This window comes from Nycticebus coucang, chromosome 14 (assembly GCF_027406575.1).
Source record: "Nycticebus coucang isolate mNycCou1 chromosome 14, mNycCou1.pri, whole genome shotgun sequence".
In the NCBI taxonomy this organism is placed as follows: Eukaryota; Metazoa; Chordata; class Mammalia; order Primates; family Lorisidae; genus Nycticebus; species Nycticebus coucang.
The window spans coordinates 66,282,540-66,309,937 of record NC_069793.1 but is presented as its reverse complement, the minus strand read 5'-3'; the positions used below and the strand labels follow the sequence as shown (position 1 = coordinate 66,309,937).

The 27,398-nt window shown below is 52.9% G+C and overlaps 1 protein-coding gene across 1 annotated transcript in view; it reads right to left on the bottom strand.

Moving 5' to 3' along the window:
* Positions 1-27,398, bottom strand: part of ARHGEF17 (Rho guanine nucleotide exchange factor 17) — a 57,747-nt gene that overhangs the window by 5,638 nt on the left and 24,711 nt on the right. Inside the window, exons 2-14 of the mRNA XM_053561286.1 lie at positions 13,999-14,076; positions 8,393-8,575; positions 6,041-6,157; positions 5,749-5,841; positions 5,348-5,524; positions 4,949-4,999; positions 4,610-4,719; positions 4,417-4,502; positions 2,812-2,930; positions 2,209-2,422; positions 1,593-1,666; positions 809-1,008; positions 318-619 (exon numbers count right to left, since the gene is read on the bottom strand). Of these exons, the coding sequence (XP_053417261.1) occupies positions 318-619; positions 809-1,008; positions 1,593-1,666; positions 2,209-2,422; positions 2,812-2,930; positions 4,417-4,502; positions 4,610-4,719; positions 4,949-4,999; positions 5,348-5,524; positions 5,749-5,841; positions 6,041-6,157; positions 8,393-8,575; positions 13,999-14,076 (1,804 nt within the window). The remainder of the gene's footprint in view (positions 1-317; positions 620-808; positions 1,009-1,592; positions 1,667-2,208; positions 2,423-2,811; positions 2,931-4,416; positions 4,503-4,609; positions 4,720-4,948; positions 5,000-5,347; positions 5,525-5,748; positions 5,842-6,040; positions 6,158-8,392; positions 8,576-13,998; positions 14,077-27,398) is intronic.

Here is a 27,398-nt window from a genome sequence, read left to right as displayed (position 1 = left end):
AGGCCTCTGCATCTGCTCAGGCTTCTTACCCTGTTCACTGATACCTCAGCCACATAGACACCTGTCCAGACACCCCCACAACTTGGAGAGAGGGACCAAGCACTCCACTCAGTAACCCATCTTCCTTAACTGGGCTCTCCAGGGTCTTCAGGATCCTGTCTGTGTCACTGTCCTTGGGTCCTCATTGTTACAGCCTCTGCCAACCTTGTTGGCTCCCACTGCTCCATGTGCTGACATCCTGATATCTGACTCCATGTCTCTGCCTCATGCCCTCTGGGCAGCCCACTCTGCCTGCCAGTCCCATGTTGGACACTCACTGCCAAAGCTAGAGGAGATGGTGGATCGGCTGGCCTGGCTCTGTAGGGTTCCCGAGGGGCTGGGTGAAGACTCATCATCGGAATCACTGTCAAAAGGCACCAGTTCTGGACGGGGGTCACCCTCGGTGGGGCCTGGTACTATGTCCAGGCCCGAACCTGCAATGGAGATGTGCAGGCAGGGCTGGGGCCCCGGCTCTGCCAGTGTTGCTGCTTCCTCATCGGCAGCAGCCTCCACGTCCAGCTCTGGCCCAGCAGGCTCTGCTGTTGTCTCACGGGGCCCCCTCAGTGATCCTGGCTGCTCCCTGTGAGACAAGGGGAGTGGGGACAACAGCTGTGACCAGCCAAGCTCAGCTGACCTGCTGCTGGCCCTCCCACTGGATCTGCTCACAGCCATGGTGAGGTAGCCTCGGTGTGCTGGGGCAGAGTCTCGGACTCCCAGGCCCACAGGGCACCCACTGTCACCCGGGTTTAGGTGACAGATGAAGCCTCACCGATGGCAGTGGCGCTGCAGGCCAGGCACCGCCCCAATGCAGAGGATACGGGCGGAGCAGACCGCAATGCAGGCTTCCACGTCGGGCTCTCCACGCAGACTCAGCAGACACACCTGGCCCACGTAGCCGTCGCTGTTGCACACCCACACCTCAGGTGAGGGCTCTGGGCAGCTGTTTAAGGTGGGGGCCGCGCAGGAGAACTGTGGGAGGTACCAGTGGATGGGGAAGGTGAATGGAGGAACTGCTGCCAGCTCCCCTTTCTCCAGGAGGACCCCCCCCCAGGATGGAAGGAGGCAGGCCTGCATGGGTGTGTATGGATTCCCTAAATGCCCTTCTAGATACACATGTACACGTATAGCACACACGACACTTCACACTTCAGATGCACTCACGCCACTCCTGCCCATCTGATACAGGCACAGCCTGTAGGTGCCTGTGCACATAGAAGTCTGATCACGAATACATGAACGTAACAATTTGACTTTGGTAACTTCTGTACATATGTATGCAGAAAAGCAGACTCAGACAAGCACTTACATGAGACCTCTTCCCGTCAGTCATATAGCCTTCGCTCACGTGCACAGACAGAGATATGCCCGAGACATACCCACATGCATGCGGTACATACACAGTGTCCACGTGTACGTACAACTGTACGCACTCAAAGTCATGAGGAGCAATAGCAACGTTCCAGACATGCATGCAGCATTGTAGACAAAACGAAAATTCAGGGACACTTGCTGGCTTTGACGCATGCACACACATGACCCACGTGCAGACACACCTGCATGCCGCTGCGGGTTTTCATTATGGGGATGGCCTTCAGGAACTCGGGGTCTAGACAGCTTTTGCTGGATGCTGTAGTAGAGATAGACGGACAGACACAGGGACAGGGCAGAGGGAGATAGACCCTTCTCAGCATCCCCTGGTCCTGTTTCTGCCCCATTTCCCCTCCTCTGCTGCCCCTCTAGGGAGGACGTAAACCACCTCCCACCACACCCTAGATACATGGTGGTCGTGCTTCATACTCTGCTTGCTCCTGGGCTCAATCTGTTCCCATCTGTTTTGTGTCAGGGTTAGACTCAGAGATCTCTGAGAATTTTCTAAGCCAGAACCTTGATCAACAGCTTTTCCTGATCCAGCCCTGTTCACAGTGTGTGTGTGGAAGGGAGGATACAGGGAAGGTTTTGCTCACTGGTGCCCGTGGGCAGCGATAACTCTATCTATGGAATCCCTCCATAGAGGGATTCAGAAGATCCAGAAGCCTTAGTCCTCCCTCCCCACCAGGTGGGGCCGGAGCACACAGCACCCCACTTCTGGGATTCTGGCTCCTGAAGTCATTGACAGCTGAGGTGTGGCCCACCGCTTACTGCCCAGAGGCTCGGGGTGCCTGGGCTCACCCAGCTTCCTCTTGGCCTCATCGAAGGCCTGTTCGAAGCCAAGGCGGGCGTCAGGGTGGGGAAACTCGAAGATGAAGGAGTCGGTGCCTTCGGGCCGTGTGGCACAGAGCTCCAGCTTGGTTGGTGGGAAGGAAAGGGCATAGCACAGCGCCTGCTTCTCTGACAGGTCCCGGTGCATGGCCGCTGAGAGGTCCCGCAGCACGTCATCCAGGCTCTGCAGGGAAGAGGGCCCAGGCCTCAGGCCCAAGCGTCTTCTCACAGCCTGTGCCTGCCCCTGGGAATGTGTGTGGGGACCTGCCTCTCTCCTCGGACAGTAAATGGGACTCTGTCTCCTCTCTTAGACTAAGAGACAGCCTGGATTTCCCCTATAGGCAAGGGCTGGGCCCTCTCTCCCTCTCAGATGGGGATGGAGCTCTGCCTTCAACCTCAGACCTAGAACATGTCGCTTCCTGAAGACGAGGTTGAGGCTGTCGTTTTACCTCTCAGGTAAGCAAAAGAGATGTCTCTTCCCTCAGACAAATGCCAAGCTGTGTCTCCCCCTCAGATAGGGTCAGGGACATCCTTCCCTCACCACCCCCCCAGCCTCAGGCAGATGACACAGACCTGGTGAGGGAAACCGAGGCTCTCAGAGAGCTTGCTCATTTGGCCCAGGGTAGTAAGGTCTTCATCTAGGCGGCTAATGGCCTTCTGGATGTTCTCCCGATTGGTGGCTTGGGACGCCCCTGGTGGGGACGGAGGAGCGCCAAGGACAGATACAGAGATGGATGCAGTCAGGCTTGGAAAGACACTCCTCCCCTCACTGCATAACTTGCAGTGGGGCACAGGAGAGGCATGACAAACACAGAGAGGAGACACATCAAGCTCTCAGGAATAAGGTTAATAGGCAGCTACCAGAGAAACCCCAGGTCTGAGAATCGGGGACCGTGCCTGATTCAGAGCCACATAGCACAAGATGTCAGGCCATGGAGAAGTCCCTGGGAGAGCATTCAGGGAAATGGCAGACTACCCTGCAGGGCATGCAGCTCCAGCTGACATAGAACCACTGCGGTGCAGCCCCCGGGAGTTGGCCAAGCAAGCAGAGCCTTAGGCAGGCAGATCTGCTAACAAGACATTCCTTTCCCCACAAAGGAGGGACAACGAACTGATGCCCTGGATTTCTCTGGTCCTATCCCATACCTGACTATTGCTGAGGGGTTGGCCCACGGGCAGCTTGGCACCCCCAGGCTCACTACTGCCTGGTTCAGGGTGCACTCTCCGAACCAGCAACCTCTAAGTGGGGCTCTCCCTCCCCTTGTAGGCAATAATATACAAATTCCTACTGTGTATAAATTACCCCATCTGTGGTGTTTTTCTTATAGAAGCTCAAATAGACTAGGATAATCCCCTGCTCCTTCTGGGACAAACTGTCCCGTCCCACCCCTCACCACTTGGGCGGCCACATTTTCTTCCATGAGACCCTACCCCATTCCTGGCCACAGCTGACTAGACCAAGAGGGGGCATCTAAGCTAAAGGTGGTCATTTTATTGACCAGTAATAATAAAAATCAGCTTACACTGCTTGTGGGCCAGGCCTGGGTTCACCCAGGGCCCCCTCACTCTGGGGGCCAAGCTCTAGGTGAGCACTCCTCTAGGTGAGCCTGGAGACAGAGGCTGGGCCTGCTCATTGGAGTTACAAGAAAGCAGAAAGCTAAAAGCAGTAAGAATGGGCCAACTCACAGCAAGAGGGGGAGAAAGGCAGACAGAGCAGGAGCCCTTGAAGCTGCTTCAGCTCTCAACAGTCTTAGCCCCAAACAACACGAATCGTTGCAATTAGCCTTTTCCTACACTAACTTGAGCGAGTCTCTGTTTCCCACGTACAAAACCACTGAACCAGAGCAGTGCCACATCATTTAACATTAGCAGCTCGAGTGAATTTGTACAGATTAACCAATGGTTAATTCATTGTGTCTGTTCTCCCTGCATGTGCCCCCAAACCCCGCCCACCTGCCCTACCAGTCAGAAGGTGGTGTGCAAGGGCAACGTGGCCTGGCTCTGAGGGTGCCACCAGGTCCTTTAGACCAGCCACCCACAGAGGGGGGAAGCAAGGCCCCAAAGCAGGAAAGCAGATGGATAAACGGCCAGACTGGCTAAGCTCAAACCCTCCAGAAAGGCTTCTCAGAGGAAGACCCCAACACTCAGAACCTCGGGGCAGGCCGGAGCCAGCCTCACCTTTAATGATGTCTGCGTCCTCCAGTGGCAGCTTCCATAGCATCTTGTACTTGCTGGCTGTGTCGATGACACTGGCTGCTGTGTACCTGTGGGGAAATAAGAGGGCACTCTGGCCAGGGTGGGGGAGTGGGGCCCAGGGAAGAGCAACTGCTCCCCCTGCCCACACCACCTGAGCCCCGCCCCAGCCACTCACAGGCTCATGGAGCTGCGCCGCAGAGAACCTGACTTTCGCTTCAAAGTGGTGCAGACAATAAGGTCCGAGAACAGGAAGAGGGATCGGTCCTTCTTGCCACCAATCGCCTTCTATGGGGCCCGAGGTAGTATTCAGGCAGAGTAACAAAGTCCACAGCCCACCCACAGTGCTCAAGGGGACAACAAGGCCCAGGGATGGACAAGGGCTCTCTCCCAGCTGCTCAGAGTCAGAGCAAGATTAGGGTAGAAGAGCAGGGAGACCCACAGGTGGCAGGAAGGAGCCGAAGAGTGACAAGTGGAGAGGTGGGGGCAGGTGGGCAGACACTGGGACGCTTCTTACCACTTCAGTGATCATCTCCTGCCTCAGGAACCGCCGCAGAGGTGCCTGGAGCTGTGGGGCAGGAGGGACAAGGTGTCTTGAACACTAATTATCAATCCCTATCCTCTCCACAAATCCCAGTGACCCCCAGCCCCGCTCCACGGGCCAGGCCACTGGAAACAACATTCTGGCCACCCTCCAAACACTGTGCTGCCCAGCCATGGGACACATGGTCAGAGACGGACGTGGAAGAGGATGCAGATAGGTGAGGATGTGTGATGATGCCAGATGCTGGCAGACACGATGCGGATACACTGCAGCCTTGCGGGACACAGACATGGCCACAACACAGGTGACCACAGATGCAGACAGAGGATGAGCACACGGAGCGTGGGTGGGGCAGGGCGGGGCTGCACGCACGTCCTCCATGCCCTCGATGTGAGCCTCGATCTCCTGCAGCACGCGGGCATGGCGCTCTGCCTCCTCTGCACTCCGCACACCCTTGTTGATGCGTTCCGCCACCTGCTTGATGTTCCGCTGTGCATCCAGCAGGAGTGGGTGATCTGGGTGGTCCTCAGGTGTATGCTTTAGGAGGTCCTGGGGTGGGAATGGGGACCAGACCTGCCTGCTTAGCTATCCCTGGGGCCCCGCACTAACTGCTGGAGCAGAAGGGACTATGAGTAGACAGTGGAGAGGACTTCCTTTCCCACCTAAACCCTGGAGACCCTGATACCAGGCTCAACCAGGCAGGGGTCTCACAGCCCCTCTATCCCCCTATGCTTGCAGACCTTGACCCCCTCCTCACCCAGCCCCATGCCCACCTTCACCAGAAGCTCATAGCGTGGGATCCGCTGCACGGGCTTGATCATGAGGTCAGATAGTGCCTGCTTCTCCTTGTTCTCACGCATGCTTTGCTGAAACCCAAAGCAGGGCAGATGGATACCCATGTGAGGAATGACATGCCAGGGGGTATGTCCAGGGACAGGCCCCCAGAAAACACCTCCAGCTCAGCCTGTGGTCAGAGGCTGACCCAATGGTGAGGGCTATGGTGCCCGGACTAGGAGCTGGCCCAAGGTGAGAGTCACTCCATCCCCTTGCCCTAGCCCCCAATACCTCCAGGAACTTGAGAAAGGCAGGTCTCGCCTCTTTAGCCACACGCACGGCATCCTTTGCATTGAGGAAGTTATCGATATAGGCAGAATAGATGTTTACCAGGACATCTTTGGAGAACTATAGGGGAGGAGAGGCAAGTTGGAGACCCTCAGGGTGTCCCTCGCCCCATCTTCCCCAGTCCTGGTTTCCATTGATTCATGAGTTGACATCTTTTCCCTCCAAACTAGAAATGATACAGACACTAAGGGATCAGTCCTGTGCTTGTGCAACAGTGGCTGAGTGTGCATGTGCTGCATGTGTGACTATGTGATCAGCTTCATGCACATGTGGATATACATCTATACAAGTATACATCTTACCTGGGTATGTCTGTGTGTGCTTGGATGTGTGCTGTGAGCTCAGACCTGGTTCCTTCACTTCCAGATGGGCCTTTCTGTCCCTGGGTCTCCAATCTCACCAAGTCCAACCAGCTAGGTCTCCCTCTTCCTTCTCTGAGTGGCACAGACTATTCTAGCCACCCGGCCTTTGCTCCTGTAATTCCCTCCACCAGGAATGCCCTCACCCCTCCACTTCTCACCCACTCTCAGGGCTGAGCTGCCTGCTCCAGGAAGAGAGTGCTGCTGGTAGTACACCTGGCCTCTGACTTCTCCTGATCCCCCAGGACAAGTTCCCTTTTCCAAGGAAAAAGTTCTCCATCCATCCCACCCACAACAGAGCCCTGCTCAGGACAGGGCACATAGCTGGTGGCTGATACCTGCTGGCCAGCTGGTGGCAGACTAAATATGGAGGTTCTTGGTCCCTTGTCTAGGAGTCAGGACACCAGGGTTCCTGTTTCAGCTGCACCATGGATAGGCTAAGTGATCATTTCTGGTGTGTCTAGCTCCCTCAAGGCCTCAGAGTCCTTGTCTCTCTAATGTGCCAACTGTCTGCCTCTGGACAGAGCAGGACAGGATATAAGGCAACTCAGGGAGGAAGATAGCCCTCACTAAGCACCCCCATCCTGGGGCAGAGCATCCTGTGTGCCTGGCAGCCCAGGGCTTCCGCCACAGTCCATCATCGGCATGAAGGTCCAGGCAAGGAGCTGCGCCCAGGGACACTGAGGGCCGGAGATGTCAGCACTCAATCCAGGTGGGGGTCCCATCTGGTCACATCAGTTTCCAGCTTAGTAAATAGCCTCTAAAACCTATTTAAGGCTCAAGGCCCCACCCTACATAATAACAAACACATTAAAACACACACATCCCACAAAAACAGATATAATTTTCTTTTGCTTGTGAAATTTTGAAGTAATTTTTACAATTTTGCTTTTGAAATTATGTAACCATTTAGTTTGCATTTGACTGTGGCTCTGAGTAACCATTTAGTTTGCATTTGACTGTGATTTATTAGTCACCATAATATATTCTTGGGAATTCTGGAAAAATCACAAAATATAACTTTAAGTTTTTCATTTATAAATTCTTATACATGAACGCTAAATTTAACAATGGAAGAAAATGGCATGCTATGTTTTACAAGCATTTCCTGTGTTTATTAGTTTGCTTTTGCAGTTCATTTTGAATTTGGAAATCAATACCTTTTCTAGCGTCTCAATCATTACGGTAGGAGCTTGACAAGCTTACAGGGGGGTCTGGCCTGTGGTGAGAAGGAGTACGGGGCAGGGCGGAGCCCGGGTGCCGCAGCCAGGTTTCCTGAGGTTAAACCCTCCACCTCTGACTGTGACTTCGATAAGATTACTTATTTCTCTCTGCCTCAGTCATCAACTTTAGAATCAGGGTAATCACTGCATCTTCCTCCTAGGGTTGTTGATACATATAATGTATTTAGAATAATGCCTACCACATAATCAATGACAAATAGTGTTATTATTATTAAAATACCTGATGGAGAAAAGAGTTAGTCAAGACTAGGCTGGGGTCAACAGCAAGCCCAAGTCCAGGGTCAGGATCAGGGCAGTTGTTTAGGTTCAGGTAAAGACAGAGGTTGAAGTCAGTACCAGCATCCATGTAAGGTCTAGGGCAGCATCAGCACCAGCTCAGGTTAGGACTGAGGTCAGGTCAGTGCCAGCCCTTGGGGCTAGGTCCAGGATCAGGGCAGTGTGCTAACCAACCTTGGGGTTGGGGTCCATGCCAGAGTCTGGCCAAGCTCTGAGGTTAGGCAGTGTCCAGGTCCAGGTCCACCTAGGGTATGGGGTCAGTGCCAATGTCTAGCCAAGTTCTGGAGTCAGATCTGGGAGCAGAGTCAGTATCCAGGCAGGGTGGGGTGGGGGCGGGAACCACGGCAGCATCTAGCCCCTTCCATGAGGGCCCGAGCTTGTGGGTGCTGGCAGCAGTGGGCAGCGGGGCCACTCACCGATTGGAGGAGCAGGGCTCCCACCTTCTGCTGGGCATGCCAGGTCTGCACACAGTGTCGAACCTGCTCTAGGAATTGCTCGTGATGCTCCAGGAGCTCAGGGATCTGGTCGAAGATCTCATCCACCAGCGATGGGTCACACAGCAAGGAGTTCTCTGGCTGCTTCAGTGGCTGCATATAGCCCTGAAGGACCCACAGGGTGAACGCACGTGCCTCAGAGAAACAGCTTCCCCCCACCTGCACAGGCCCTGTGTGAGTGCATGCAGACACTGGGCTCAAAGTTCAGCGCCCCGTCTCCCACATCTCCCTTGGGAGACCAGGAGCTCTAAAAGTGAGACAGGAAGACCTATGCCCTCACGGCCCAGCCCAGGGCCTGGCACAGGATGGGGAGAAGAGGGCTCAGGAACTGTCTGTAGAGTGTATAAACAGAGCTTGGAATGATGAGGCTCCCTAGGAGATCACCCAACACTAACTTAGCAAAGATTTATTGAGCACTTACTGTATGCCAGGCACTGTTCTAGAAACTGGGAGATAGCAGTGAACAAGAAAGACCAAAACCCCTGGGCGGCGCCTGTGGCTCAAAGGGATAGGGCGCCAGTCCCATATGCTGGAGGTGGTGGGTTCAAACCCAGCCTTGGCCAAAAACCACAAAAAAAAAAAAAAAAAAAAAAGGAAAGACCAAAACCCCTGCCCTCACTAGTCAGATAAAACACATACATAAAAGAATAACAAAAAAAAAAAATCACATTTCATCATATCTAAGAGGAACCATCATTTTTATTTATTGTGACACGCCAACAATTATAGGATGAACCCTGATTTCAGAGATGTTACAATGTTGAAGACCCTGTGTCTTACAATGGACAAGTATGGAAATCATGAGGGGCGTTAAAAGGCAAGAACTACTGTGAAGATGGGGGGCGCATAGGTCACAGGGGAAGTTATTGGAGGCTGTTAGTGACACTATCAGCATGTAGTGTTAGTTTTCAATGGTCAGTCTGTGACTAAACTGAAATCTGCGTGCAATGAACAGCCCAGCTCAGTGGCTGGCGCGCTGTGGGGGGAGGTTGCCCTCTGCTGGCCTATATTGTAACTACAGGCCCAAGAAAGAAGGGTGTTATTTGAAAAAGCATATGTGATGTTGCAATAACATTTATATTAAACATTTAAAAAATCTGGCTTGTTTTGTAAAACAAGCTTCAAAGAGTAAAGCTCAACAGAATTCTGCTGCCTGGTTGGGGATTCTGGAAAGGCCAGGGGTGACGGTGAGGAGAAAGGCAGGCAGCTTCCCTCTCACGGCTCTCAGGCCAGGGTGGGCCAGCACCTGGGGCCTGGGCTGGCTCAGGGTCACCTGGGCTGGGTCAGGGTCATTGCCTCAAAAAGAGCAGCAGCTAAATTGCAGGCACACAGAGGGAGGAAAGAATAAACAGCGACTGAAAGCTTGACAGGGAAGCTGCTCCCAGCCAACAGCATTCACTCAAATGCTCCCCGAGTGGTAACCTGGGGCCTGCTGAGCACTGGGCTATCTCAGCTCATGGGCAAATCCCCTGCACCTGTGGGGTTCACCGGTGAGTAGGAGGCCACAGGAAGGAAGCACAAGAAATAAGGAACTTATAATGCTAGAGGTATGATTGCTACAAACACAGGAGAGTGCCAAGGGAGGGGGCATGCCAGGGTGGTCAGTGAAAGCTGAGTGTCGGTGTTGAAGATAGGCTCAAGGGTGAGAGTGACACTGAGGAAAGGGTGTAGCCTCAGGACCTGGGTTCATATCCTACCTCCTTCTGGCTGCTAGCCTTGGTATTTAACTTCTTTCTTCATTTTAAACACCTGGCCTGCAGGAACGATCTGTGGCAGCAGTGATCCCTGGGAGGTACCACCAGGGCTGTGGAGTCTAGTCTCACTATGCTTCAGGAAGTACAGACTAGTGGGTGACAGAAAGGACCTAGAGTCTGACTGACAGGGTTTCAACCCAGGCTATGGCACTTCCTAAATCTGCGACCTTGGACAAGATGCTTTATTTCTCTGGGTCTCAGTTTCATCATCTGTAAAATGGGGGTTATAGTCAGGTTTATATGAATTAAGCATGAAAAGCACACAGAACAGTGCTTGGCACGTAGTGAGTACTCAATAAATGGCAGCTATGACTACTTACTAGATGGATCTGAGTCTTCAATTCCTGGTATGAAGAAGAATATAATATCTACCTCATAAGGGTGATGTGTGGATTAAATGCAACTTTATATAAGCATGCATGCAAGCACACTGAGTTGTGGGCAGTTTGCTAAATTATTCTCATAGGTCTCTTACCATTTGCCTCTGAGGCAGGTACTATAACTATCCCCACTCTACAGATGAGGAAACTGAGGTGGAGACTGGTTATGTAACATGCTACAGGTCTCACAGTTCATCAAGAGGTCAAGTTTGAACGCCCATGACTTGGCTCCAGAGCCATGCTCTGGACCACACAACTGGACCTCAGTCCTCCCTCCTACACTCCACACTCCAGGCTTTATGGAGCAATAGTCCTTGGGTTCAGGTGACTCCTATACCTCTACCCCTCCCCACCCAACACTCAGTTTCCTCCACCCACAGGTCCTGCTTGCCCTGTAGGAGATTGAGAGGTAGAAAGACACGCCTAGGCCCTGCCCGCTCCTAGATCTCCACTGCTCCTGCCTCCTGCCTGAGAACAGGCATGGGTGGTGTCACTTGTAAATCTTCTCTCTGGGAGATGAGTATGATTAACCATATTTTGCACATAAAATCAAGGCTCAGAGAAATGAGGTGATTAGTCTGATGTCACCCAGCAAGGAGGCAAATGACTCAAACCCTGGACTGTCTGATCCTAATGCCTCCAACTGTCACCTAGGGGACCAGCAAAGGACCACCCCTCCCACCCCCAGGCCCCTGCATGTTACTCCTCCTCCCTCGCATTCTGCTTGTGTCCCTCCTATGGCTTTTGTGTGCATAACGTAAAGTCCAGCTCCACGGCCCAGCCTGGCCAAGTCCTACCTCCCTCTTGCAGCCACACTGGCCACCTCTGGTCACCTACTGCTCTAGGTTTCCTCCAGCCTCTCAACCTTGGTCCCTGCTGTACCCTCTGCTGGGAAACAGCCCTTCAGAGCTCTCTCTGCTGAAATCCTACCCACCCTTCAAGTCTCAGCTAAACACCCCACCTCAGAGAAGCTTTCCCCTACTACCATTATGGACCCTATTCTGTTTTCTTACCTCTCCATGTACTTTTTTTTTTTTTTTTTTGAGATAGAGTCTCACTAAGTCGCCCTGGGTAGAGTGCCGTGGCATCACGTTCACAGCAACCTCAAACACTTGGGCTTAAGCAATTCTCTTGCCTCTGCCTCCCAAGTAGCTAGGACTACAGGTGCCCATAGTAACACCCAGCTATTTTTGCTTTGTTGCAGTCGTCATTTTTGTTTAGCAGGCCCGGGCCGGGTTCAAACTTTCCAGCCTCGGTGTGTGTGGCTGACGCCCTAACTACTGAGCTATATGCGCCAAGCGTCCATGTACTTTTTAAAAAAAAAAATAGAAGCAATGTGTTTTTTTGTGGCAAAATATAAAATTTACCATTTTAAGTGTATAGTTCATTTCATTCACCTTAAGTATATTCACATTTTTTGTGCCACCATCATTCATCCATCTCTAGCATTTTTTGCTTCTTATAAAACTGAAATTCTGTACCCATGAGGCACTAATTCCCCATTCCCTCCTCCTCCAGCCCCTGGCAACCACCTTTCTACTTTATGTCTCTATGAGTTCAACTACCCTAGGTACCTCATATAAGTGGAATCATATTTGTCCTTTTGTGACTGGCTTCTTTCACTTAGCATAATGTCCTCAAGGCTCATGCGTGTTATAGATGGGTCAGAATTTCCCCTCCTTTTAAGGTTATACCCATCACAAGCATGTGCTCTGGGTGTGTGTCTTTGCATTCCCCTGTGTCATGTGTATGACCTGTCTGACTGGTCACTGTCGGTCTCTGCCACAGGCCATAAGCTGCAGGAAGACAGGCCCTCATCACTCAGCTGACTCGGCCCCCAGCCTCACTGCTGAACACCGCCTACAGCACTAAAGGGGCTCACTGCAGACGGGTGCAGTGACTGTGTTAATGCCCTGGGTGCTTCGCCCTTCCCTCTCACTCTGCCTGGGTGGCCTGAGCAAACTCATCCTGTACCATGACTGCCAGGCCCCACTTTGGCTTGGGCCCCTGTTCTCTCAGACCCCAGGCCTGCATGGGCATACAGGTTCTGGGTCTCCCCCAAACCCACACATCTAACCTGAACTCACCACCATGCTCTAGCCATGCTCCTCCCCTGTGCTTTGCCTTCCCAGGCCAGGAGCCCAGGCATTATCCTGGTCTTCCCGACCTCATCCCCCACCTCTAACCAGTCATGGTGCCTGGCCTGACTAGTCTATCTCCTGAGTATCTGTCTCCAGTGCTCCCTCCCTGCAGCCTCTGCCCCCGCCTGACCTCAATGGCCTTGGCCTCCTCTTTTGCCACCCACCTTCCCAGCCATCAGACACTTTGTGAAGCATTAATCAGGTCACACGCCTCCCCTGCTCAAAACCCTTTGCTGCTTCTCCAGGTTCCCCAGCAGAGTCCACACCCTCCTCCTGTTGTTCAAGGCCCTCCGGGGGTGGCCCTTGTTGACTCTCACAGTGGCACCATAGGACCAACCCCCTGGGCTCTGTGCCAGCCACATGGGCCTCTAAACATGCCAGGCTTTCTCCTTACTTGATTTGTATGTGCTGTTCCTGCTGCTGAGAAGACAGGTCTTGGCAGAAGCCAGCACCTCCTCCAGGGAACCCTTCTGAGCCCACACCTAGCAGGCGCCCCTCGATGCTTCTAGAGTGCCCCATTTACTCAACTATGTCCTCAGCAGGCCTGCGAGCTTCTGTGGCAGGGGCTGGTCACTCTTATTCATCTCTATGAGTCCTGCACCTAGAATTAGGGCCTGCATACAGCAGGTGCTCAGCATTTAATTCCATTCCCAACTCTGTTGGTCTCATGAAATGGACTCCTAACAAAAAACTCAATAACCTTTAGCATCTGCAGAGGATGATGCCTCTACCAAGGGTCCTCAAACTTTTTAAACAGGGGGCCAGTTCACTGTCCCTCAGACGGTTGGAGGGCCGGACTATAGTTTAAAAAAAACTATGAACAAATTCCTATGCACACTGCACATATCTTATTTTGAAGTAAAAAAACAAAACTGGAACAAATACAATCACACAGCTGCATGTGGCCCATGGGCCATAGTTTGAGGACCCCTGCATAGGCCATCATCCACTCTAGTGGCCAACTCAGAAAACCCCAGTCAATGAATAAAATGGAGGGGAGCACATGAGAGGGGGGGTTCTCAGATCTAAACTCAGGACCAGGGCTGCCATGAAGTGGGAAGACCATTGGGAGGGACTCCTGACTCCTCCTAGGGGGTGGCCACATCAGGATTCTCTGTGGAAGGGTGGTATGTCCCAGGTTAACAGCTCTCTGGCCTCAGCCCTTTGTCCGTGAAATGGGTTTGCTCCCACCCGTCTGATAGCCTCATGGATGCAGCATGGCCATTCTCAGGAGCCTGGGCCAAGAGCCTCACCTGCAACAGGGTGCGCAGCGACTCCACATATGACTGTTCCGTGTCCAGCAGAGTCATGGTCACGTGCTTCCGCATGTCCTATGGGGAAAGGAGCAGAGAGTGAATAAGGGTGTCGTTACCCTCAGATCCTATCTCCTGCAGCCACACTCTCTCCCTGGCCTTGAAGGCCTTCACTCCTGCTACCCAGGGTTCCTTGGCAGTTCCCCCAAAAGCCCTGGACCTCCTTCTGGCAGCCCTTGACTCTGATGTTCCACAGCAGGAGTGACCTCCCCATGCTATATCTCAAACATACACCCAACCCACAGCTGTGGGCAGATCTGGAGATCTCTGGTTTACTTTTTGGTTCTCTGCTGGGCTCATGAAAAGGACACCTAAAAAAAAAAAATTAATAACCTTTCACATCTGCAGAGGACGAGGCATCCAGGCCATTACTCAACTAGCTGCCAACTCCAAAAACCCCACCTTCAGCCTGAGTGCTATGGGGACATCCCGCACCTGGCTGGGCTTCACATTTTCCTCAGAGAGGACACCTTCACCCCCTGCTACAGAAGAAGATACCAAGGAACATTGGAGTGATGTCGGAGCAAAGGTCACATAGCTGGGTGGTGCCAGGGGTCAGCCACTTTCAGACCAGGCTGGACCCCAATTCTCTCATTTAAAAATGCTAACTGAGGGCGGCGCCTGTGGCTCAGTCGGTAAGGCGCCGGCCCCATATACCGAGGGTGGCGGGTTCAAACCCGGCCCCGGCCAAACTGCAACCAAAAAATAGCCGGGCGTTGTGGCGGGCGCCTGTAGTCCCAGCTACTCGGGAGGCTGAGGCAAGAGAATCGCTTAAGCCCAGGAGTTGGAGGTTGCTGTGAGCTGTGTAGGGCCACAGCACTCTACCGAGGGCCATAAAGTGAGACTCTGTCTCTACAAAAAAAATAATAATAAAAATGCTAACTGAGCCCTCCTATGCACCAGCCACCATCTAAGCATTATGCTATTAACTACTCCCAACCACTCTGACAAGATTATTCACGTCATTTTATGGATGGGAAAAAGGACACCCAGACACTCGTGCCTCCATCCTGATGATCTGAACAACTGAGTACCCCCCAAGGGTCACCCAGCCTCTGTACTCACAACCCCAGGGACAGGGTGCTCCTGGTCAGGGTGAGCTCTGTCCTATGGGGGGGCTTTGCTGGAAGCCAGCCTGATAACGCCATCTCTGCCCTCAGGCTCTGGGACTGAGCTTACCTACTGCGGATTCCCACCAATCTCTACACCTCTGGCTCCCTCTCCTCCAGGAAGCCTTCTCCGATGGTACCAACTCCACTGTGTCCCTTCTCTGGCAGGTAGTCCACTCCAGATCTCCAAACTAACTCTTCTAAGTCCCTAGGGGTGATCCTGAGCAAGGCCTCTAACTCTTCTAGGCCCCAGTTCTCTGGTTTATTATCCCCTGTCAGGTCTCAGCTTCTCTCCCAGGTCTCAGCTTGGTCCAAGCATCTGTGTGGACCCTGACTCAGGCTCCAGCCATCAGGGTCTGTTGGTTCTAGCAGACACTTTGCAGGAGGCAATGGCATGGTGAGTGTCCATGTCAGTGGCATCCCTTCAGCCTCCACCCCTAAGCCCCTCAAAGTAGGACTCAGATTCAACCAGGGGGGTACCCTTGTATTGCTGTGCCCAGGACCCATGTCTGCTTAGTGGACCTGAGCCCTAGGCCTTGTCTGGCCTACAGGACCAGCCATTGCTTACCCCTCTACTTGTGGTACACCCACCTCAGGCCCCTGTACCAAACCCAGGGACTCAGGGATCAGGCCTGTCCCCCAATGTCTTACAATGAGGCACAAACAGAAAAGGGGGCTCCCATGCTAGGAACTCAGTGTGTGGGGGGGTGAATGACATCTCTTGGGGCAGGAGGTAGGCTGGTATGGCCCACACTTTAGGGTCTGCTTTAGGGTCCCCAGATACAGCCAGACTACCCATCTGTCCTCAGGTCCTCAGTGTTTATGGCCTTTAAAAAATCAGGGCAGCTTTCAGCAGGAGGTGGTGTGAACCAGGTACACTCTAGGTCAGAGACCTAGGGAGAACACCAGCGCCACGAGGGCCTCCCAAGAAAATGTCTGGATGCCCCATCCTGTCCCACCCTGCTCACAGGGACATCTCACCTCACAGACACAGACTTATTTCAGCCTCACCCTCAGCTCTGTGACACAGGTGTGTCATCACTGCACAGATGAGGTGAGTCAGAGAGGTGACGTGATTTGCCCAAGGTCACACAGCCAGTGATCAGCAGAGCCAGGACCAGAGTTTCTTTTGCCACCTCATGCTAAGTCTTAGGGTCTCAGCTCCCCTAGAGTTCTCACCCAGACCGACCATGCAGCCATCAGCCACAGGGTCCCTAGCTCTGCCCTTCTGGCTGTGTGACCCTGGTGGCCACCTCACCACCATGTTCCCTCTATTTCATACAAATGGAAGTAATAACCCCTCACTCTCAGCGCTGTGAAGGAGAGGCGACAGGAGGCAGAGCAGCTCTGTCCTCACACAGTGGTCCTCAAAGCCCATATTCTCATTCTACCTCAGGGAGACTGCACTCAGAGCTGGGCCCCTCAGCTGCCCTCCCTCGCCCACACCCGAGGCCTGGTCAAACCCAGCGGGTACAGTGAGGGTCACAGTCAGGGAGGTTTCCTGAGAGGCAGGGCTGGCGCTGGGCCTGATGGCCGGGAGGCTGGGGTAACATAGGGAGGCTGACGCTGCAATGCCCGCCTCTCCCAGCCTCCTCTCTGCTGCAAAGCACAGTGGGCTGTCACTCAGCTGTCAGGTAAAGGCACAGAAAACAAGGCCAGTTCCCTGTGACTGCATCAAGCACCTCTCTGCACGTGTCCAGACACAGATATGGTGTATGTGGGGGCCTAGGGGGAGGACAGGGAAAGCAGGAGATGGACAACGCAGCTGTCAGCCAGGACAGCAGCCCACCTGTTCTGGGCAGGACAGCCCCGCAGGCCCAGCCTTCCCACAGGGCCCCTCACGCTTCAACGGCCCCATGCTCACTACATGGGGCACTGAGGTGGGGACAGGGGATACAGGAGGAAGACAGAGGGGGGCCTTGCCACTTAGTGTGACTGGGGAATCACGACCCAAAGATGGGGAACTTGTAGTACATAGCATGAAGGCAGAGACGTAGGCACACAGAGAGAAGCCATAAAGAGACAAAAAACACCGCAAGTCCAGCCCAGAGACTTGAGGCTGTTATGATAGCACAACACAGGGAGGAGGACAGAACCACAGCCCCCACTGGAGCTGGCAGAGTGGCATGACCAGGGTCCAGGCCCAGAGAGACACACAAAGACATGGAAATAGCCCCGGGAAGCCTCTCCAACCCCTACAGGGGAATGCACCCTGAGCCAGAAGGGGGACACCACTGTTCCCACCACGGCATGACACCTCTAAGGCCTAGCAGTCTAGTGGGAGGAGAGGAGGGCAAGGAAGGAGACACTGGCCGCCCTCCAGCACATATACCTGGGAGCTGCCTCAAGCTGGAGGAGAAGTCTGGAAAAATGTCTCCTTCCTGAGCCTGAGGACCCAGGATGTCCCTGGCAACAGCCTTTGCTTCCACACTCACCCATTGCCCAAACAGAGTGCCACCGGGCCTTGATCCTCAGTGCCCTGCCAGCCACACCATCATCCTCTGCTGCCAGGGCTCCTCACCCTCAATCTCCCTGTCCTCATCACTGGTCACAGAGCCCTCAGCCCCAGTAGGGAGGGCTTGCATTCCACGCCTCCCCTTATCTCCGTAGCGGGCTGAGTTCTAGGCCATGGCCAATATTCCTGGCTGCTCCTCCCCATACCTGGGCCTCCCCGGGCTCCTCAGGGTCAGCGCCGCCGCCACTGCCCCCGGCGGGCTCCTCGGAGGCGGCGGCCGGGCCCAGATCGCGCATGTCTTCCAGCGCGATGGTGAACTGGGCCAGGGTCTTCACCATCTGCAGCATGCGGCCGGCCCGCCGCCGGGGCGGGGGCACCGAGGTGACCGCGGCGGTAGGGGTTGGTGCGGGGTCTGGGCACCCCCTCCCACCCACGCTCCCCGGGGGCTCAGCCAGGCCGCGGCGGCGTTGGCTGTGTCAGTTCCAGCGTCGATCTGAGCGCGGCGCCGGGCCAGCAGCGGCGCTGTTGCCTCCTCCGCGCTGGGAGAGCGCCCGGCGAGCCCCGCGCGGCGCCGCTGGGGGAGGAGGGTCCCCGCCCTCTCCGCGCCGCCCCATCTCTCCAGCCGCGCTGGGGGCGGCCGGGCCTCGCACCCCTACCCCCACACTGCGGTGTCCGCTGACGGACCCATTACCTGCTCCGGGACACTGGTGGACAAAGGCGAGTATATGCGGTGACATGTACTTTCTGTCCCTACCCGTACCCAATTACGGGCACACACTGGACATAGATTCCCACCCAGGAGCCACAGAGGCAAACAGTAGCTACACTGCGTAGGCCCTGAGCCTGGAAGCCTGCCCCCCGGGCCTTCATCAGTATGCGCAAGCGGGTCAGAGTCAAGTGCACCCAGGATAGTCCCATTACAGACCTGAGTCCTGACACGCATGAACCTGACCCATCGCTGTGCGCAAAGACAGCTGCCTCCGTGTTCCCACAACTATGGCCAGGTAGAGACAGGCACACAGTCCCACGCACAGCTATTCAGGGATGTGCACACATACACATCCCTGGAAATTCCACACTGGCCTCCCACAAAAGGGAGGAGCACTCGGGCCTGATGGAGGGGAACTGTCACCCAAAAGCCTTAAGTCATCCCTACACCTAACCCCTCCCCCCATCTGTGTCCTTTACCTAGGACAGCCCTGTCCTCTCCACCCCACACCAGATGGTGCTCCAGGATGTCTCAAAGCAGGCGCCTCAGAACCTACTTCCTTAAATCCCAGTGTGATGGCAGAACCTATCCCAGACCTGCTTAATCAGACTGAGGGGTAGGGTGTGTGTGTTCTAATGTACCCTGCAGCAGTGCCTCAGCATTGGCTGACTTCATGCCCCACTTAGTTGAAGGCTCCCACATTCATCAAGCCCTCAATTGACTCCCTTTCCCAAACTTCCTTTCCTCTGGGTTTCCTATGCAGTGAAGACATCTGACCCTTTCACCCAAGCTGGCCTCACCTGTCCCACTCCTCTCGCCCTCACTTGATATGCTCCAGCCACTTCTGTTTTAACTTACAGAAAAAGATCATGCTTTCTCCTGTTTCAGGATCTTGGCCCATGCCTTTTCCCTCTCCTAGGAATGCTTTTTACTCCTATCACCTCCTCAGGGAAGCCCTCCTTGAGGGCTAAGATCCCTGAGGGATTAGGTCATGTGCACCTGCTGTGCTTTCAAAGATTCTTAGTTTTCCTCACCTTAACCAGGTATAACAGTTTGTAATTATACATTTGCGCAATTCCTAGATTGATGCTTATTCCTCCCAGGGGACTAAACAATCTCTGAGGGCAGGGTCCCTGTCCCTTTTGTAAGCTAGAGCACTGTGGACATAGCAGTGTCTGGCTAATAAGCAAGCCCCCATAGCTCTTCTTTTTCCCTTCCCCCACATGCCCAGCAGCCACTGACTGGGAGACAAACCAGTTGCACAGCCCCATCCTCAGGTACCTCCCAGGCATCCCCAGGGCACAAGTTCAACCCTTCCACTGGCCCTCCCAGACTCCTATGGCTTCATTGTATTTCCTGGTCCAAATTGGAGGCAGAAGAGGGTTTAGTGGTTTTCTGAAGGACTGTTGCTTCTGCTATACAGGGACAGAAGGATGCTGTACTCCCCACCTCCATTCAGCCCAAAACCAAGTGGGTCTACACTCCCCCAAGGGGAATCATTCCTTTATCTTTTCCTGAGAGGGCAGGTCATGGGCCTGGGCAGTACTGGCCTCCTGAAAGAGTCCAAAACATCAAATATTAAAAATTTAATAGCCAGGTGTTGTGGTGGGCACCTGTAGTCCCAGCTACTTGGGAGGCTGAGGCAAGAGCATCACTTGAGTCCAAGAGTTTGAGGTTGCTGTCAGCTATGATGCCACAGCACTCTGTGAAGGGTGACAAAGTGAGACTTAGTTTGAAAAAAAAATTAACTACCCCAACTTGGGCAACTTAGTCAGACCCCATCTCTTAAAAATTTAGTCAAGTATTGGTAGCCCATAGCTATAGCTAATCAGGAGGCTGAGGCAGGAGGATGGCTTCAGCCCAGGAATTTGAAGTTACAGTGATCTATGATCAGGCCACTGTTCCCTGGCTAGGGTGACATAGTGAGACCCTGTCTCTAAAAGAAAAAAAAAAATTAACTCCCCAATCAACAATTCCAAAATGGCCAACAATGACAATGGGTACAGAAAATTCCAAGAGTAGAAAGTAGAAAAACAGCGTGACCCCACATGAAAGCCAATCCCAGAGCAGGGATCACAACACAGACAGGATTCCAGGACACTCCCAGGGACTGCACTGCAGGGCCAGAGCCTGATATGTGATAGGTACTTGGTAAGTTTGCATTATATAAATGAATGAACAATTGGTGAACTCATCTGTCTCACAGGGCCTGGCTCAGAATGACGGTTGTGAGTTCACTGAGTGAATGACTGAATGAAGGCATGAGTACGTGCTCCACACAAATCCCCTTTCTAGTCCCTCTACAGCAGTGGTTCTCAAAGCATGGCCCTTGGGCCATGAGCTTCAGCATCTTCTGGGAATGTGTTAGAAATGCATATTCTCACACCCCCCCATGCCCCCTACTGAATCTGAAACTCTGGGGTAGGAACCCCAGAAATTTGTGGATCACTTAAGTCCAAGAGTTTGCTGTGAGCAACTCAGCCTTTGACCAGGCTTCCGGTGACTGTGATGCTTTGGCAGCACAGAGCCTGCCTGGCCACCATTTCCAGCCTTGGAGCAGCAGGTCCTTGTCAAGATCCTGGGTGGCAGAAGCAAAGGTCCTCAGGAGGCCCCAAAGCCCTACAGTTTGGACCGAGCAATCTAGTGGGTCCACCTGCTTCTTACCCTCTCAACAAGATGGACTGTGGGCTTCCCTGGGCATGGGGCCTAGCCCTCCCCTTCCTCCTCTCAGGGCTGGTATATATGGGGGCTAGGGGTATATATGGGAGTCAGGATAGCCAGCCCAGTTGGTTGGTGGTTTGAGAGAGAAGATTGACAGGCTCACAGTCCAGTCCAGATAGACAGACTGATGGTCTGAGGGTCCCGCCCCTGCCCATTGCTTGATCATTGTAGATACTTAACCCACATTTGGCTTTCTGACCTCTTCTCCTATCTGACCTTCTCTTGAACTATCCCACCCTGGGATAGTTCAATTTCCTCTGTAGGGTTGGGCGGCAGCACACAACTCAGGATTGTGAGGCAGGGGCATCCATTTCCTCACAGCTCCAACGGGTTGGGACCCTGCAGAGATGAATCTACCTTTGCTGGCCTCCAGGAGCTCCCAGACAACACACAGGGCTTCTCTCACAGGGCTTCGCAGAGGGAGGGGGAAAGCATTCAGGAAGGGCTTCTGGAGGAGGTAGAGGCTGAACAAGGTCCTGAGGTCAAGAGAGCCAAGGCCATGTGTGTGCCCAGAAGGCAGAGTTCACTGGAGGCCTCTGTCACAGAGAAGGGGCTGGGGTTTGGTGCCCATGGCACTGCTTGCTGCTGGTACTTCATTAAGGATGGCTAATTAGATCCAAGCCTGTTGTCATGGCAATGGAGGGGGGCCCGTGGGGCAGGGGAATGAAAGGAAGCTAAGAGAAGGAACAGTAGCACATGGGTTGGCTGGTTGCTGAGTCAGGGTCTCCAGGGATCGCCCCACTAGAGCACAGGCATCAGAGAGCTTCAGGATGAAGTCAGCTGGGGTGGGGGCTGAGGTCACCAGGAGTGCCAAGGCATCCCTGTGCAGTTATGGTTCTGTTGTTCCTCTGAGCTTCTGTTTTCTGCACTGATTTCATTTTTCCTTTTGGTTATGTGCCATTGTTTAAAGTAGGTCTGGCTAGGAATAGTTTTTGTGATTGTATAAGGTGGTTGGTGAAAGCCTGCCCTGCCCCCCTCTCTTTACCTTACACCTCTACACAAATACCCTTCCCCCATCATAAAGGCCCTTCCTTGTTCCTTAGGGGAAGGCGAGAGACAGAGAAGGAAGAAAAGGGTTCTGCCCTACGAGATCAGCCCCCACTCCGGGAGGAGTAAGATGAACACCCCAGCTCAGTGGGACCAACCTCCTTTCAGCCCTGAAGAACATCTAACCCTGCCTACTTCCATCCAGTCTGCTGACAGCTTCCCCATCTCGGAGGGAATACCAATCCCTTGCTTACCCACCTCTGGACATACCCCCCAGTCTAAGCCCCACCAAGACCTCCTACATCTGGGTACTGGCCACTTGGGGAACACGTGGTCCTGCAACTGGTGCTGGACCAAATAGGGGACCAATGATGAGAAAGGTTTGACATATGGATGGATAGACTAATGGACAGATGAGTAATGGCTGAATATATGAAAAGATGAAATGGCAGATGAATAAATAATAAATGGATAGATAAACAGAATGCTCAGTCAATGCCAGATGAACACATAGTGGATGCACAGATGCATGGTTCAATGGTGAGTAGTTCATTGAATTTTTATTGTATTCATTTGTTAATTAGCTCAATAAATATTTATTAAGCACCTACTAGGTACCAGGCTCTGTGCTAGCGATTGATTTAAAGGTAAAAAAAGAGGCCTGTGCCCTGTTGGGCACCACAGCCTACACAGGAAGACAAGACTGAGAAAGAAGTGACAAGTGCAACTCAGGCTGAAAGGAGAAATGCTGCTTCAGGGGCAGCAGCCTCGTAAGGCTCTTGTATAAATATTTGTTAAGAGAGTGCCTGGGACTGGCATGCTGGCTCATGCCTGTAATCCTAGCACTCTGGGAGGCTGAGGCGGGTAGATGGCCTGAGCTCATGAGTTCAAGACCAGCCTGAGCAAAAGCGAGACCCTGTCTCTACTAAAAATAGAAAAACTGAGGCAAGTGGATCCCTTGAGCCCAAGAGATAGAGGTTGCTGTGTGCTATGACACCACCGCACCCTACCCAGAGCAACAGCTTGGGATTGTCTCAAAAAAAAGAGAGAGAGCGCCTGGGCCCCAGCACTGCCCAAGCTAGAACACTGAGAACCCTGTAATCTTAGAATCTTTACTGTCACTGATGATGTCTGAACAATTTTCAGGCACCTACCACTGCTCACAAGCCCTGACTCCATTAATCCTCACAGCAGCCCTATATCAAGGGCTCTGTCACTGACTCTCCCATCTTACAAGCTGGGAAACTGAGCTCAGGGAGGTCACCTAGCTGGTAAGAGTTAGAGCCCTGCTGGCTGCCTCCAGCGCCCACGCTGTTATCCCCCTCCCCAGGAGGAGATCCCATGTCCACATCCTGTGGCCTCATGCACTCAGCTTGGCTTCCCCCAATTTCCCTGGGGCGCTGGCTTCCTGAATTGCCTTTCCCAGCCTCCTCTGTCCCCAGAGGAGATGTGAACAGATTCTCCCGACCCAGGGAGGTTTAGGTGGTAAACAGAATGCCGCCATAGGCAAGGCAAGGATCAAGGATCAAGGAGGATCCTTTTCCCTGGGACCTAGCCCTGGCTAACAGCCCAGACAGACTGTCTGACTCTACTGAATTCACCCATGTCCACGGTGTGGAGTTTGTCCTGGGTGTTCCCAACCTAACAGGCTTTCCATTTCACTGATGGCTGCTGCCCATGTTTGTCAGTGAGACAGAAGTTGCAAAAGAGAGACTTCTTGGCATAAAGGTAAAGAGGACAGCCTCTGGAGTCAGTTCAGGCTCAAATCCTGGCTCGGCTGATTACTGGGGTGGTGACCTTGGCAAGGCATTTCACCTCTTGGGGCCTCAGTCTCTCCATTCTCCTTTCTGAGACTCCATTCTCCTTTCCATCATTGGTCCCTCGTTCTGCCTTCCCAGGTCATGTCATATTTTCTATAGACCCTCCCTTCTGGAAGAAGGAGCCTTTCAAGGCTCCACAGAATTCCCAGGCCTCACAGGGAGCTGGGAGGACTGGCTGCTCTGGGTGGGCATAGTCCTGGGGAATGTACTTGGGGAATGGGAAGGAGAGCTGAAGGGCCCAAAGAGTATCAAGACCTTCCTGCTATGGGGACACTGTCCTGTTTAGGTGGCTCAGTGTGTATACCGGGAGGGAGGACTACGAGTGACACTACTTGTGTTCCACCATGAGGATCCCTCCACATTTCTGTGTACACTCTTCTGTCAGGGGTCTGCTGTGGACATGTGACGGTATAGCCAGGCTGTGGGTGTTGGTCCATGTAGTTCTGTGGCAGAGGTAAAAAGTGAAGAGGCCACTTTAACAATAATCAAAAATAGCTATAGCTCATCTACCAGCCACTTATTATGTGCTAGGCATGGGCTAAATACTTCACATCACTGCCCCATTTTCTCCTCAGAATCATCGTAAATTGGTGTGGCAGGTGGTATTTTTCTTTTCTTTTTTTTTTGAGACCGAGTCTCACTATGTCACCCTCAGAAGAGTGCCGTGGTGTCACAGCTCACAACAACCTCAAACTCATGTAGGTAGTAAGTGGAAGAGCTAGAATAAGAAATGAAGGTCCTTACTATGCCGACGGAAGAAATGAAACGGGACAATTTCAATGAAGACTCAGTTTTCATTTATTGGCACAGAGGGTCCAGCCAACCTCAGTACCATTAGAAAGCCTTACCACTTCTTCCATAGACTATTCCTGTTGGGTAAAAGGAGGGTCAAAGTAGCAGGTCTCACTTCCTAGGCAGAGGATCAGAACCAATTTCTGGCTGTAGAACCTTACTGGTTCACCTCTTAGCCCACAGGAGACCTTCCTACCCACTTCTGGCGTTCTTCTGGACCTCTGGGAATAACATGCACTCCCCATATCCTTAGTGAGGACTTACTACTGGTTAGCTAATGTTCAGGGAGGTGCTGTTTTCCATGTATTATCTCATTTAATCCTCCCACCAATCTTCTGAGGTATGTATTCCTGTTACCACTATTTTACAGAGGCTGCACGAAGTGAAACAATTTGCCGGGTGTGGTGGCTCACACCTGTAATCCTAGCACTCTGGGAGGCTGAGGCAGGTGGATTGCTTGAGCTCATGAGTTCTAGACCAGCCTGAGCAAAAGTGAGACCCCATCTCTACTAAAAATAGAACAACTGAGGCAAGAGAATCTCTTGAAGCTGGAGTTGGAGGTTGCTGTGAGCTATAATGCTATGGCACTCTACCCAGGGAGACAGCTTAAGACTCTGTCAAATAAATAAATAAATAAATAAATGGCGTGAAACAATTTGCCTAGTGGCAAAGCTGAGATTTGACCCCAAGTAAGAGGCATATTACTAGGCTCCCCAGGGTCATGGAGCACAGAAATAAGAAGTCAAGCCAAGTCCACAGCACCTTGAATTAGAAGGTAGGGGGCTTTATTCTCTTCCCTGGATGGCTGGGAAGTAAACAGAAACAGGAGGAAGGTCTCAATCCTCCCTCTCAACTATAAAACCCATAAGAGCAGAGACCAGGTCTCTGACATATAGCAGGGGCATAATATGTATCTATTGACTGATGGTCTTGCACTGTGACTTTAGGTAAGTTCTTTCCCACTTTGGGATTCAGTTCCAGCCTCTGTCAATAAATGGGGGAGAAGGGAAGGTTAAGGTGAACTCTTAATTCCCCACCAGGCTCCCAGAGTGGAGGAGAGAGAGCGATCATGCCCAGAGATGAAGGATGGACAGTTTGACCTTCCTTCTAGATTTTAGGCCTGAGCATCTAGCCTCTCTCTGGCTTTAGTGAGGAAGCTGAGATTCCAGACACTGCACTTCCACCAGAAGCCCCACAGGTGGCAGCAGAGGCCTGCGTGGGAGGGGCTTGGTGCATGTGGTTTGAATTTAATTCCAGTTTTTTTCATGTGGGTTTCTTCCCTTTCTTTCTTCTCTGCAGGGCCTGCCCCTCTCAATATCACGAAAATACAGCTGGACCTTCTAGCCTGTGAAGGAAAAGTTTCTTAACATCATGGATGATGGCCAGAAGCAGGAGGTGGGGGTAGGGTAGTATATGGATAGGCAGACCCCCAACAGATGTGAAAAACATCTGAGGAGCTCATAAACTCTGAATTTAATCATCTTTTTGGTCCAAGAGGCAGGGACTGTCACCCTCATTATACAGTTAGAGAAAATGAAACCCAGATCTGGGGTCCCCATCTGAGTCTGGGGGGCTGGATACCCTGCGTTTGGCAGCTAGAGGGGACAGCACTGGAAATCTAATGAAGCCTTAGGGTAGGACTCGATAAATCTGGCAACTCCTACTTCAGGGGATCTCAGGAAAGGTACCCACACCACCCTATGCACACATATTGGTCTGGCTAATGGCCCCAGTCCTGGCTCAGAACCTGTGGATGAGCTGACCTCCAGGGGCCCTTCTCTCCCAGTCTTAAAATTATTTCATTCAAAATAACCTTGCTCAGCAACAGAACAGTGCACAGAGAATCAGGCCCATATGATCTGGGCCCAGCACCACCACCTTCTGGCTGTGAGCGCACCTTCCCTTTAGCTTCTGTTTCTTTACATGAAAAATGGAGGTGACCACCTACTGCATAGTAGGTGCTTGGAAAGGACTGTGCCCTTCCCTCACCTCCACCCAGTCCTCCAGCATGCAAGGAGGCTGGGATCGTGGGAAAGGAAGTTATCTGGGGTCTGTTTCCAGCCCTTCTGTTCCCTCCCTCCCTCAGATCCAGGCACAAGGGGGTGGTTCCATTTGCACGTATTGTTGGGTGGGATGGGGTGTCCTGTCTCTGGAGCAGAAGATGACTCACTGGGCTGTGGGCCAGGCACCCTGAGAAAGGCCAGGCCAGCCTCAGGCCAGAGCCCCAGGGAGCTGAGAAGCAGGGAAGAGGAAGCAAGGCCGGCCTGAGCTGAAGATAAATTCCAGGGGCTCTCAAAGCCCATAGGCAAAAGAACCCATCTTATCATAGTGCCAGCAAGCCTTCTACTCAGGCCACCAGAGGCCCAGGGAAACCAGAGGTGTAACCAGCCTCCCCCCAGCCTACTCATCTGACCAGCCTCTGCATCCAGCCAGGCTGGTCTCTTCACCACTGCCCACTGCCCAGGCTCATGCCCATCTCTCTCTCTCTATTCAGGCTGTTCCTTTGCCCAGGTCACCTGCCTTACTCTTTTTAATTTTTATTTAACTTTTTTTTTTCTTTTTTTGAGACAGTCTTAAGCTGTCGCCCTCGGTAGAGTGCTGTAGCGCCTGGCTATTTTTTTTTAGCCGGCCTGGGCTAGGTTCGATCCTGCCAACCTTGTTGCATGTGGCCAGCACAGTGATCACTGTGCTACAGCTGCCGAAACAATAGGTTTTTTTTTTAGAGACAGAGTCTCAAAGCTGTTGCC